Source organism: Oncorhynchus mykiss, chromosome 12 (genome assembly GCF_013265735.2).
Source record: "Oncorhynchus mykiss isolate Arlee chromosome 12, USDA_OmykA_1.1, whole genome shotgun sequence".
Taxonomy (NCBI): domain Eukaryota; kingdom Metazoa; phylum Chordata; class Actinopteri; order Salmoniformes; family Salmonidae; genus Oncorhynchus; species Oncorhynchus mykiss.
This window is the reverse complement of record NC_048576.1, coordinates 45743334-45757929: the sequence shown is the minus strand read 5'-3', so window position 1 is coordinate 45757929 and position 14596 is coordinate 45743334. Positions and strand designations below refer to the sequence as shown.

The 14596-nt window shown below is 47.7% G+C and overlaps 1 protein-coding gene across 1 annotated transcript in view; it reads left to right on the top strand.

The window, feature by feature from the left end:
* The window catches only part of LOC110538902 (alpha-tectorin-like), an 82369-nt gene that overhangs the window by 57191 nt on the left and 10582 nt on the right, over nucleotides 1-14596 (top strand). The window contains exons 16-24 of the mRNA XM_036939508.1: nucleotides 3398-4049; nucleotides 5264-5856; nucleotides 6130-6800; nucleotides 7555-8239; nucleotides 9191-9390; nucleotides 11445-11825; nucleotides 12129-12290; nucleotides 12430-12554; nucleotides 12871-13151. Of these exons, the coding sequence (XP_036795403.1) occupies nucleotides 3398-4049; nucleotides 5264-5856; nucleotides 6130-6800; nucleotides 7555-8239; nucleotides 9191-9390; nucleotides 11445-11825; nucleotides 12129-12290; nucleotides 12430-12554; nucleotides 12871-13151 (3750 nt within the window). The remainder of the gene's footprint in view (nucleotides 1-3397; nucleotides 4050-5263; nucleotides 5857-6129; nucleotides 6801-7554; nucleotides 8240-9190; nucleotides 9391-11444; nucleotides 11826-12128; nucleotides 12291-12429; nucleotides 12555-12870; nucleotides 13152-14596) is intronic.

Genomic DNA, 14596 nt, shown 5'->3' with positions numbered 1-14596 from the left:
CATCAGACCAAAGGACAGTTTTTCACCGGTCTAATGTTCATTGCTCGTGTTTCTTTCCCCAAACAAGTCTCTTCTTATTGTTGGTGTCCTTTTGTAGTGGTTTCTTTGCAGAAATTCGACCACGAAAGCCTGATTCACATAGTTTCCTCTGAACAGTTGATGTTGAGATGTGTCTGTTACTTGAACTCTGAAGCATTTATTTGGGCTGTTATCTGAGGTGCAGTTAATTGCCGATATCTGAGGCTGGTAACTCTAATGATCTTATCCTCTGCAGCAGAGGTAACTCTGGGTCTTTTCTGTGGCAGTCCTCATGAGAGCCAGTTTCATCAACCACGCTCGATGGTTTTTGCGACTGCACTTGAAGAAACTTTCAAAGTTCTTGAAATGTACTGTTTTGACTGACCTTCATGTCTTAAAGTAATGATGGACTGTTGTGTCTCTTTGCTTATTTGAGCTGTTCTTGCCATAATTTGGACTTGGTCTTTTAACAAATAGGGCTCTTCTGTATACCATCCCTACCTTGTCAAAACACAACTCAAACATATTCAAACATATTAAGAAGGAAAGAAATTCCACATATTATGTAGAAAATAGTACAAAGAAAGAAAAAGACTTGAATGGGTAGGTATGTCCAAACTTTTGATTGCGAGACTTATTTTTTTACATAATTAATATGTAATTACATAGAGAGATAGAGATGAATAAATGCGGGATGATGAGGGATGAGGGATGATTTTAAGTACAATTCTTACAACTTTGTTTTGCTGGTAGCTTATTCTTTAGAAGTTTGGGGCTGCTGGTGAACCATGATGTGAAGGCACAATTGTCACGCCCTGGCCACAGAGAGGCTTTTTATTCTCTATTTTGGTTAGGTCAGGGTGTGACTAGGGTGGGCATTCTATGTTCTTTTTTCTATGTTTTTGTATGTCGTTGTTTTTGCCCGGGTATGGTTCTCAATCAGGGACAGCTGTCTGTCATTGTCTCTGACTGAGAACCATACTTAGGTAGCTCTTGCACACATGGGTTTTGTGGGTAGTTGTTTTCTGTTTTGTGGATTGCACCTTGCAGAACTGTTTGTTTGTTGTTTTTGTTCAAGTATTGGTATTTATTAAACCTATTATGAATACTTACCACGCTGCACCTTGGTCCTCTTCTCCTTCTCCCGACGACATTTGTTACAGAACTACCCACCACCAAAGGACCAAGCCGCGTGTAATGGACTCCTGGACATGGGAGGAAATATTGGACGGCAAGGGACCCTGGGCACAGCCGGGAGAGTATCGTCGTCCGAAAGAGGAGCTGGAGGAAGCTAGAGCGGAGCGGAAACACTAAGAGGAATTGGCTCGAGGTAACGTGCACGAGAGGCAGCCCCAGAAAATATTGGGGGAGGCACACGGGGAGATTGGCGGAGTCAGGCAGGAGACCTGAGCCAACTCCCCGTGCTTACTGTGGCGAGAGAGTGACTGGGCAGGCACCGTGTTATGCGGTGAAGCGCACAGTGTCCCCAGGGTGCACGCATAGCCCGATGCGCTACATCGCAGCTCCTCGAATCGGCCGGGCTAGAGTGGGCATCGAGCCAGGAGGGATAATGCCGGGCCCGGATTATACGGCACCAGCCCTACGCACGGTGTCCCCGGTTCGCCAGCACAGCCCAGCCCAGTGCGGCCTGTTCCAACTCTCCACACTTGTCGGGCTACAGGGGGTATCCAGCCAGGACAGGTTGTGCAGGCTCGTTGCTCGAGACCTCTAGTGCGCCTCCACGGCCCAGTGCATCCGATGCCTCGGCTAAGGAGGAGGCCGCCTGTATGTCTCCCCAGCCTGGTGAGTCCTGTGCCTGCTCCCAGAACCATGTCTCCATCCAGTCTGTAGCTGCCAGAGCCGCCCTCCTGTCCGGAGCTGCCAGAGCCGCCCTCCTGTCCGGAGCTGCCAGAGCCACCCTCCTGTCCGGAGCTGCCAGAGCCGCCCTCCTGTCCGGAGCTGCCAGAGCCGCCCTCCTGTCCGGAGCTGCCAGAGCCGCCCTCCTATTCGGAGGTGCCAGAGCCGCCCGTCAGTCTAGAGGCGCCTGAGTCGCCATTCACTCCGGAGCCGCCAGAATCACAGCCCCTCAGTCCAGAGGCGCCCTTCAGTCCGAGGCCCGCTGCGAGGGTCCCCGCTCCAGAGGCGCCACCTAAGTGGGCCAAGACTGAGGTGGAGTGGGGTCCACGTCCCGCACCCAAGCTGCCGCCGAAAAGAAGGCCCACCCGGACCCTCCCCTTTATAGAGTCAGGTTTTGCGGCTGGAGTCCCGCACCTTTGGGGGGGGGGGTACTGTCACGCCCTGGCCATAGAGAGGCTTTTTTTTCAATGTTTTTGTATGTCGTTGTTTTTGCCCGGGTATGGTTCTCAATCAGGGACTGTCGTTGTCTCTGATTGAGAACCATACTTAGGTAGCTCTTGCCCACATGGGTTTTGTGGGTAGTTGTTTTCTGTTTCGTGTATTGCACCTTGCAGAACTGTACTTACCACGCTGCACCTTGGTGCTCTTCTCCTTCTCCCGACGACATTCGTTACAATAATCAAAGTGACACTGGACTAGCAAACTTGCCAGAGTTTTCAGCATGTCTATAGCTAGGTTTCCATCCAATTGGCGACAGATTTTCATGCGAATTTTCTAAAATCTTCATTATAACAATGTGCCATTTCAGAGTTTCCTTTAGGATAATTTGGCACCGGACAACATAACAGGGAAGATTTTAATTTACCGAACATTTGAGAAATTTAATGGACATTCATATGCATTCAAATTCAACCTGGTGCAGCCAGCACCATCAATAAACGAGGGATGTTGGCCAATTGAGACACATTTACGTGTCCTTAATAACAGCCTATAACTAATTACAAATACACTATTCCTTGTGTTCCGATGTGTAGCATATACAACACTTTATGGTCTACTTTTTTGGAGGGGTTTTAAGCTACTTTACTAAAACAATAATTGTCCACCTCACGGTTTAGCTGTCAGAGATTTGAGCATGTCAGATGACTTCTTTATGTCAGATGGTTACTGAGTCTACTACACAGATATAGATGTACAGAAGGAGGGTAATTTGTAAATGTTCTATCCTTATATTTTGTATAAAGATAAACACTATATTGTCAGATATGAGTTACTCTGGTAGGCCTGAAACGGTCTTCCTCACCTCAAGTTCAACTGTCAGTTGCAGCAGTTTGACAACCCTCCCCTATTTTTGACCACCACTCCCCCCAGTAAATGTCGATCTGTCCCTTAGATGTGGTTAATATCATAATGTAACTTATGTAATCATGTAATCATGTAGCACATAAAAGCATAACAATCTTAGGTTAATCTGATTTGTTAAATACAGTAACATCCTATTTCTCCTTTGATTGGTTGCCAGCCCTGAAATGCCCTGAGTCCAGCCACTACCAGGTGTGCACCAGTGCCTGCGCCTCCTCATGCTCGGACCTCACCTCCCACCTGTACTGCACCCACCCTTGCACAGAGGGCTGCCAGTGTGACCCGGGATACGTGCTGAGTGGCAACCGTTGCGTCCGGCACCAGGACTGCGGCTGCGAGCATGAGGGCCTCTACTACCCTCTCAACGACACTTTCTGGGCGGGCCCTGCCGGCGAGGATGGAGAGTGCACCCTGCGCTGCGTCTGTGGGCCCAACGGCAAAGTCTCCTGCTTCAACGATTCATGTAGAGAAGGCGAAGTGTGTGTGACAGAGTTCGGCCTGTTGGGCTGTTACCCCCGCAGGGAGGGGGTGTGTTCTCTAGGCCAGAATTTTGTGACGGCCTCTTTCGACGGGACCTCCATGCCCTTCCCGGACGACAGCTCCTACTACCTGCTGAGGTCGTGTGGGCCAATGCCGGCCAACGTGTCTGCTGTGGAAGTAAAGATGGGCCGGCGGCTGGTAAACAAGGGTCCATACTGGATGCGGCCCGTGGTGGTCAGGGTGGCCAACCTGGAGGCCCAGATGGGTGGATCGGACTTTGACACGGTGAAGGTCAGTATTATAGCCTGGTGCTCCAGTCTGTTTGTGCTTTAGCCAACTTTTCTCTGTGTTTGTTCATTGTCATTCCAGATACACAGTATGGGGACCAGGCTATTTTGGTGCTACCTCAGTTCAATTGAGAGAAAATGCATGAGTCTCCAGACAAATAAACAGACAAAAGTATGTGTAAAGATTATCTGAGCATTGATATTGTGCTACATTGTGGGTAGGTTTTCCAGACCCAGGCACAGGAGGTTGGTGGCACCTTATTGGGGAGGACGGGCTCATGGTAATGGATGTAGTAGAATAAGTGGAATAGTATCAAACACATGGTTTCCGTTTTATTGTATGCCATTCCATTCGCTCCGTTACAGCCATTATCATGAGCAGTCCCCCCTCAGCAGCCTCCACTGGACCCAAGGCAACTTTACTTCTGGACTAAGAATCACTTTCAGTGGAGAAACTTCATTTAGAATTATATTTTTACACCAGGAGTAGGCTAAATATGAGTCTGGGAAACTGGCCTGAAAGTCTGTCATCATGAGATGAATACCTTTCTCAAAGTAATTTAGCTGGAATATGTAGTTCAATTGAATACAGGCTTAACAGAATGACAACAGAGATAATATAGTAAGGAATTTTATTGAATAGTTTGGTGTAGGCTTTGTCTCCAAGGAATGCTCCCCAGAGCAAGATGCTGATGACAGGTTGCCCTATGCTGCGGGAAAGGAGTTCCAATGACGGGTCTTAAGGTTATTATGCTGGTGGTTGTGGGGAGATAGGTCATTGGACGACTGTTGCTGCAAAACAAGGTTTGAGTTGACATATAAATACTCCCCTAGATTAATGCCCATTGGTTGAAAGAAAGATAGTGATTATTGCACGAGTGAGTAGGTTAATCAGCAACAGTGGTGGAATTGCCTTAGTGTGCCGTGCTCATAGGCTAATAGGTGAATGATATTCCACACGCTTGATAATAGAAAAGGAGGAAGAGACGCTATGCTAACGAGCTAACGTTAAGACACTATACTATAAATACTTGCCATGCTGACAAGGTGTCATTATAACCCCTGCCATATAAATACCTGCTATGCTGATGAGTGAGATAGGAAGCGATGTGAATTATGAGTTTACTAGATGAATGAAAAGATCCATTCGGACCAGCCTTACTGATTGAAAATGGGTAACTACGTAACAGATATATCACTGCACTACTGTACATTACAGTGACTGAATGTTGCTGCTACTACCTCTCTATGACATAATGTTATGATGTGTCTAAATCCCAGCTGAACGGTGAGCTGGTACTACTGCCTTATGTCCACCCACTGGAGACCCTAATGATCTACCGCGCCCCTGGCAACGCTACCGTGGTGGAGTCCAGCGGATTGGTCCTAGTCCGCTACACCCGTCAGGGCCTCCTCAACATCTCTCTCTCTACCCTCTTTTACAACGCCACCTGCGGCCTGTGCGGTCTCTTCAACGGAAACGCCAGCGACGATCTCCGTCTGCCTAACGGCCGGCTGGCCGAATCCCTCGAACTCTTCACTGAGGGCTGGCGAGCCATTGCTGACGACCTGACATGCAATGGCGATTGCGATGACCTGTACCGCATGTGCACGGACCTGCGGCTCTACCAGAGCCCGTGGATGTGTGGCAACATCAACGACCTGGGGAACAGCTCCTTCCTGGCGTGCCACGGTGCCGTCAACCCCTCGCCGTTCTTCCGGAACTGCCTGTACAACATGTGCATGCGGGAGGGAAACCGCTCGGTGCTCTGCTCTTCGCTGCAGGCATATGCCTCGGCCTGTCAGGATGCCCAGGTGGACCTTGCTGCCTGGAGGAGTGCTACCAATTGCCGTGAGTTAGTCCCTCGCCACCACCTTGGAGTGATGTTGAGTGATGGACTGATTGTGTATTTTTCCTTTATTAACCAAACCTTGGCTCTGCTAATTCTGAATAGCCCTTTCTCTTGTTTCTCTTTCTATCTCTGTCCCGACCTCTCTCTATGTCTCTCTCCTTTTTTCTCACTCTCTTTTACTTTCTGTTACGATCCCTCTATCTCTCTCTCTCTATTTGTCTATTACTCCACTCTCATCTCTCTCTGCCCACCCCTCTCTCTCCTTCCCGCAGCCTTGCCCTGTCCGGAGAACAGTTACTACGATGAGTGCACCAGCGCTTGCCCACTGACCTGCGCCGGCCTGGATGAGCTCGCCGAGCTGTGTCCACTGTCCTGTCGGGAGGGCTGCCAGTGCAGGGAGGGCTTTGCACTCCACAACGGCCAGTGCGTGGCGCGCAGCGACTGCGGCTGCATCATCTCTGGGGGCCGGCAGCTGGCCACCAACCAGATCTTCTGGAATAACTGGGAGTGCCAGGAGCGCTGCTACTGCAATGGCTCGGACAACCGCGTCTACTGCACGCTGACACCGTGCCAGGAGGGTGAGTACTGCCAGGAGGACCTTGAGGGCCTCTACTTCTGCCAGCCGCGCACTGAAGCGTTGTGCATTGCCGCTGGTTACAGCCACTTCCTGCCATTCGGAGGTGTGCCCTTCGAGCTGCAGAGCAGCTGTACCTTGATCCTGGCTACAACGAGGTGCAACAGCGGAGTGGCGGGAGAGGAGGATATAGACCAGAGCACCGCCACCCGACCCAAGACGAGCACCAGCGCCGACCTCCCTCGCTTCAAGCTGTCAGCCCAGAACGAGGAGAGGGACACGGGGCAAGCCATCTGGGTGAGGGGGTTCATCTTGGAAGTCTACGGCTATGAGATTGAGGTGTCTCGGAGCTATAAACACACCATCACGGTGAGTGTATTATACACTTTTCATACTACCTTTCCATCCTGAATTAAACTGTATTAGCTCAGATATTTTCATTTCCCATTGTCCTTTTTTAGCACGATTCCAGAAACTATGGTGGATGCGTAACTAGGCCAGCTCAGTAAAATTTGTTTTGACTTGGCTCGGTTCCACTCAGTAGGGTGAAAAGCCTGGGGCACAGTCAGTCTTGTTAGACTTTATTAGGAAGAAAAACATGTGGTAAGTAACAGGCCAAGAATCTTACCAATGCTTTTCAGAGAATCCAACTGAAAAAAAGACAGGAGAAATGTGTTCTTACAATGTCTTGACACTTTTCATTTCAATGCATATTCATCCTTCCAGTGTGACTGATGTGTTGTGAATCTCACACAGACATGTGAGGGAGAGTTATTTGTTAATGAAGCCGATAGAATAGCGGAGCGAAGAGTGAATTCCTCTTTGATTGGCTCAGGGCGGATCTTATTTCCATTGGCATCTGTTATTAGACTGGATTGGGCTCAGGGTAACGGCTGACCTGAGCGACATTTGGAAAAGGTTCACAAACCAACCGAAAGATCTGAGGAGAACCACAATACACACACTCAATCCCATACACTCACACTTGCTAGTTATAACACACACAACACTCCCCCACGCACACACACACACACACACGCACACACAAGCACACACACACACACACACACACACACACACACACGCACACAGTCATTACTCACTCTCCCATGCTCTCTCCCAGGTGAATAAGGAACGTCTGTACCTGCCTTTGAAGCTGGGGCCGGGGAAGGTCCACATCTTCACTTTCGGCATGCAGCTGGTGTTGGAGACGGACTTTGGCCTGAAGGTTGCCTTCGACTGGAACACCCTGCTCCTGCTCACGCTGCCTCGACGCCTCTACAACACCACCTGCGGCCTGTGCCAGGGCATGCCACTTTCCTCTCCACCCGCACTCACCACCAGCAACTGGGGCATGGCCTGGGCTGAGCAAGACACATTCTGCCAGGTGGGCTGCGGTGACTCGTGCCCACGTTGTGGGTTGGTCGAGAGAGGCTTTGGTGCCACCGATGCCCCTTTACTCGTCGCGGACGCCTACATGGAAGGCGTGGCCCAAGATGGTGAGGGAGGAGGAATCAATGTTGATGGCGGGGGTTACACGGGAATCCGATTCCACCTGGGCGATGGGCTGCACTTGTTTGTGGAGCCCGAGGCAGTGCGTCTGTGCGGGTTGATCGTGGACCGGGGCGGTGTGTTTGCGCGCTGCCACAGCAAGGTGGTGCCGGCGTTCTTCTACCAGAACTGCCTGCAGGACACATGCCTGGACCGGGGTGCCTCGGGGACCATTTGCAACTGGCTGCAGATCTACACCAGCACATGCCAGACCCAGGGGGTGCGTGTGTTAGGCTGGAGGAGTGACACGCCCTGTGGTGAGCACAATAATAATTGAGGCACGAATCAAGTAGATTGAGTTGAGTTTAATTCTTTCCAGCCCAGGTGGAGGCTTATCTTACATGGGACTACTCCTCAGTAGTAATAGCCTATTAGATATTATTAGGTTCTGACAAACAGAGTGAAAAACGAACAGACAACTGGTCAAAGTTCAAACCAAGTTTATTCACCCACTGGGTCAAACAGCTGCAAAGACAAAACATGTTTACACAAGCACATATATTTATACCTTCCTCCTATGCTGAGTCTCCTCCTTGCACATCTGGGAAAACCAATACATCTCTGTTTGCTAGACAGGACTTTAGTGGTGCCTGTTCTTTCTCACTTCATCTGACCTGGACTCATCTGACCTCGGCCAAAATTCTTCACTCCTCCCCAACTCACGCCTGTCCTACCTTATCTGTTGACTGAAACCAGAACCATTGCCCTCCTCCTCTCCATAGGATACATGAGATTTTACAAAAGCATGTTCTTACAAAATGTAAACTTTCTGCCCTCCCCTTTCTCACTCAATAGATGTCCATACCCTCAGGAGTTTAGAAGTTAGTGCCCAACAATAACAACGGATACTTTCACCAAGGTTACATAGAGTTCTCAGTCATATGAGTAAAGGAGAGATGAATCACAAAGCAGCAGCTTTATGTTACCGTCCTACACAATGACATACAATACGCTGTCAAATGAATAACCAACTGATATTTTAACGTTTGTTCTTATGTATTCTGCATCTATCCTCCACTTTGCACCCAAACTGTAATCTGTCCAGAGAACCAATGCCAGGTAAATGAATCATGTAATCGTCATGTCTGTGTCTCAATCAAAGGCATCATATTCCCTAGTGCACTACATACGGAGTAGGGTGCCATTTTGGACACAACTCACATTTCCTTTACCCATATAAAGACATACTTCTTTTTCTCCTTCCCCAGTGCTGACGTGCCCAGCCAACAGCCACTACTCTAGCTGCATGTCAGTGTGCCAACCGCAGTGCGCCCCAGCCCGCGGCCCGAGGGAGTGCACCCAAGACTGTGTGGAGGGCTGCCAGTGTGACCAGGGATACGTCCTCAATGGCAAGGGTTGCATCCGGCCCAAGAACTGTGGCTGCTACAACGACGGCAAGTACTATGAGGTGAGTCAGTCACACAGACAGTAGTCTCTCTCCACAGACATTCGTATACACGTGGCAAGCTAGTTAGCTTAAGATTTCAATTATGGCTTGTGAAAGTACACAGAAAGTACTTAAAGACACACTCCAGCAATTTTTTTTACTTGTTCTATTGAAAAACAAAACCCTGCGTATAAATACAGTAAGGTTCACACACTTAATGGTAAAAATAATATGTTTTGAGGTAAATAATGTTTTTTAGACACAAGTGTAAACTTCATGGAGTAGGCCATTCAAGGAGTTGGTCTGATGGTGCCAATGGCTTTGAAACATTCTCAGCACATTTAAGGAACTTGACAGAAAAACTTTCATTACATTAACAGAACGTTTCCTAAAAGTTCAAACATGGTCACATTTTAACATTGGGAATAGTTTGACGTTGGGAATGTTCTCAAAATCTTCCAAGGACCTCCCGGGTGGCGCAGTGGTCTAGGGCTGTGCCACCAGAGACTCTGGGTTCGCGCCCAGGCTCTGTCGCAGCCGACCGCGACCGGGAGGTCCGTGGGGCGATGCACAATTGGCCTAGCGTCGTCCGGGTTAGGGAGGGTTTGGCCGGTAGGGATATCCTTGTCTCATCGTGCACTAGCGACTCCTGTGGCGGGCCGGGTGCAGTGCACGCTAACCAGGTCGCCAGGTGCACTGGCTTCCGGGTTGGATACGCGCTGTGTTAAGAAGCAGTGCGGCTTGGTTGGGTTGTGTTTCGGAGGACGCATGGCTTTCGACCTTCGTCTCTCCCGAGCCCGTACGGGAGTTGTAGCGATGAGACAAGATAGTAACTACTAACAATTGGATACCACGAAATTGGGGAAAAAAGGGGGTAAAATAAAAAATAATAATAAATTCTTCCAAGAACGTTAACAAAACGTTATTCTGTGGGAATTTCAGTACTTCAGCATAAAGTTTCCTACAGGTTTCCACATGGTTCTATTTAAAGTCATGTTCTCAAATTGTTCCGAGAATGTAAACTTTCCATAAAAACCACAAGAACTTTAGTAACGTTTAGAAAACGTTGTAAGAGCGTTATTAAAACATATAAATTCTGTTCTCAGCATAAACAAAACTCTCTCTATTCTGTATCTTGTTAAGTGTTCAGGGGTCCACTAATTGGTCACACCTGATCTTAATGAGAGCTGTATCCTTTGAAATGGGGTCTGTTTAAGTAGACTAAAATTAGCAGCTTTGTATTCGTAAAAAAAACATGGCATGCTAGCTCCATCCTGGTGGCACAGTGGACACATTCAATGGATAGAGAATTTAAGATTATAGGGTTGAATCTCACTGAATACATGTGTTTGCATAATTAATGTGAAAGGAAATTAATTTCCATGTCTCCTATCGCTGCTTGGAGTAAAAAAAAGTTTACCCAAATTAAGCTAGCGGTGTTGTTAAAAGTCTTATTGAAACATTCAGTGTAAGTTTTAAGGAAGTTATTCACAAACCTTTAAATAACCTATAATTTCCATTCTCAGAGTGTCAATAAAAACCTCCCAGGAAACGTATTCGCAGCAAGTACGGGTGCTGAGGGAAAAAAAATTGAATATATATTTATATTTATTTATTTTTTCCTTCAGATTTTTCATATGAAAAATCTGAAGGAAAAAATAAATAAATATAAATATATATTAGATTTTTTTTCCTTCAGATTCTTCAGGGGGTGCTATAGCACCCTCAGCACCCGTACTTGCTGCGAATATGTGGGAGAGACAGACAGTTAGTGGTTAAATTGACAGTTCTATTAAAAAATATATAAGTTTGGACACACCTACTCATTCATGGGTTTTTCTTTATTTTTACTACTAATAAAGAAAAATCCTTGAATGAGTAGGTGTGTCTTAGAAGAGCAATAGAGCCTTCTGTAGCGCGGGCAAAGGTTTTTTTTTGCACTGATTTATACAGGTAAAATTCCATTGGGATTTAAATCTATTTTGTGAGCAAGGAAAGGCATTAAAAAAATATATTGTAAAATGAGTTCCTTAAGTTTGTTTCCTTTCCCCTTCCACTTGCTATCCCTTCTCCAGCCCAAACAGCTGTTCTGGAACAGTGATTGCACCAAGCGCTGCCAGTGCATCGGCCGTAATCTCATCCAGTGTGACCCGCGCCGCTGCAAGGCCGAGGAGGAGTGCGCCCTGCGCCATGACGTGCGCGGCTGCTTCACCCAGCGCTCGCAGCATTGCGTGGCGTCCGGTGGCGGTGTCTTCAGGACCTTTGACGGGGCGTCCCTCCGCCTGCCTGCCTCCTGCTCCTTCGTGCTGTCCACCAACTGCCACAAGCTACCTGACCTCTCCTTTCAGCTCATCGCAAACTTCGACAAGTGGAGCACACCCAACCTCACCACCATCTCCCATGCATACCTCTATATTAACGAGGAGAATATCCTGATCTCCGGGAGCACCGTGAAGGTGATGGGGAGGGACTGAGGGTAGATTTAAAAAGTGGTAAGATGGTTGGATGGATGAGTGCATGGCCGCGGGAAGATGATTTGGGGTGGGGGTGATGTCAACAGGTGCATTTTATTTTTGCATCCTATCATCTGTTTATTTTGGAGAGAATACATACAATGTTTTTTTATTTTATTATTAGTTTGAGGTTGGATGGTGAGTCATGTGTATAGTTACATCTATCATACAATTATTTGTGTGTGTGTGTGTACTTAAAAAGTCCACGAGTGCATGTATCTCACAGCCTGTCCTCCCCCCAACCAGGTGAACGGCACTCCTGTGTCGTTGCCTTTTGTCACGGGCCTGATGACGCGCGTCTCCACATCGGAGGGCTTCCTGGTCATCGACACGCCCCAGGACATCCAGGTGCGCTACAACCGCTTCAACACGCTCAGCATCACTATGGGCCAGCGGTTGCAAAACAAGGTTTGTTGTTGTTTTCCCTTATGGTTGGATAACATTATGTAAGCATTATGTAGAACATTACCTGGTTATTGTAAAGCATCTTTGGGTTTTAGAAAATAACTAAGAGAGCTATAAAATAGCATGTATTATTTTTTGTAAGGTGTGCGGCCTTTGCGGCAATTTCAATGGAGACCCTACTGACGACTACATCACCTCCCGTGGAAAGCCGGCCATCAGCGCCCTGGAGCTGGCCCAGAGCTGGAAGACCAATGGCATGCAGAACAGGTGAGGGGGAGAGGAGCCATGGGGAAGGGGGGAGGGGAGGGGGGGGGGGGGGAGAGATAGACAGACAGTTAGTAGTTAAATTGACAGTTCTATTAAAAAAAATATATTTAAAAAAACACCCTATGGTGTTATTGCTTCCTCCAAGCCATTAAAAAATGTGTTTACTGGTTAATTAGCAATGTCCAGAATGTCCTAGGATTTATGGAGAATGTAGTGGTGCTAGTTGAAACATTATATCATTGGTGCATTCAAAAGCATGGATGGATCTGCCCAACTCTACCTCTACCTCCCATCTCTTCACCCTCCCTCACTCCAGCTGTGATGAGACCCAGTACATGGCGCTGGCCCAGTCGTGTGAGAACACAGCTGTGCTGGGCCTGCAGGGCGAGGAGGGGTGCCAGAAGCTCACCCAGATGAAGGGCTTCTTCCAGCCCTGCCACGGCCTGCTGGACCCCAGGCCCTTCTACCAGTCCTGCTACCTGGATGGTTGCTATAACCACCACAAGGCCCAGGTGTGCGGCTCGCTGGCTGCCTACGCCGAGGCCTGCCGCTCCCTAGGCACGCTCACCACCAAGTGGATTGCCCAGGAGAATTGTTGTAAGGGCACAGGCATGGGGACGGTCATGGGGGCATGGCGCCACTGGGAGGAGAGAATGGGTTTCTGAAGGGGTTACAAGGGGAGGTACAAGGGTGAATATTGATAAAACATGTTAAAGAATATATATATATATATACAGTGCCTTGCGAAAGTATTCGGCCCCCTTGAACTTTGCGACCTTTTGCCACATTTCAGGCTTCAAACATAAATATATAAAACTGTATTTTTTTGTGAAGAATCAACAACAAGTGGGACACAATCATGAAGTGGAACGACATTTATTGGATATTTCAAACTTTTTTAACAAATCAAAAACTGAAAAATTGGGCGTGCAAAATTATTCAGCCCCCTTAAGTTAATACTTTGTAGCGCCATCTTTTGCTGCGATTACAGCTGTAAGTCGCTTGGGGTATGTCTCTATCAGTTTTGCACATCGAGAGACTGAATTTTTTTCCCATTCCTCCTTGCAAAACAGCTCGAGCTCAGTGAGGTTGGATGGAGAGCATTTGTGAACAGCAGTTTTCAGTTCTTTCCACAGATTCTCGATTGGATTCAGGTCTGGACTTTGACTTGGCCATTCTAACACCTGGATATGTTTATTTTTGAACCATTCCATTGTAGATTTTGCTTTATGTTTTGGATCATTGTCTTGTTGGAAGACAAATCTCCGTCCCAGTCTCAGGTCTTTTGCAGACTCCATCAGGTTTTCTTCCAGAATGGTCCTGTATTTGGCTCCATCCATCTTCCCATCAATTTTAACCATCTTCCCTGTCCCTGCTGAAGAAAAGCAGGCCCAAACCATGATGCTGCCACCACCATGTTTGACAGTGGGGATGGTGTGTTCAGGGTGATGAGCTGTGTTGCTTTTACGCCAAACATAACGTTTTGCATTGTTGCCAAAAAGTTCAATTTTGGTTTCATCTGACCAGAGCACCTTCTTCCACATGTTTGGTGTGTCTCCCAGGTGGCTTGTGGCAAACTTTAAACGACACTTTTTATGGATATCTTTAAGAAATGGCTTTCTTCTTGCCACTCTTCCATAAAGGCCAGATTTGTGCAATATACGACTGATTGTTGTCCTATAGACAGAGTCTCCCACCTCAGCTGTAGATCTCTGCAGTTCATCCAGAGTGATCATGGGTCACTTGGCTGCATCTCTGATCAGTCTTCTCCTTGTATGAGCTGAAAGTTTAGAGGGACGGCCAGGTCTTGGTAGATTTGCTGTGGTCTGATACTCCTTCCATTTCAATATTATCGCTTGCACAGTGCTCCTTGGGATGTTTAAAGCTTGGGAAATCTTTTTGTATCCAAATCCGGCTTTAAACTTCTTCACAACAGTATCTCGGACCTGCCTGGTGTGTTCCTTGTTCTTCATGATGCTCTCTGCGCTTTTAACGGACCTCTGAGACTATCACAGTGCAGGTGCATTTATACGGAGACTTGA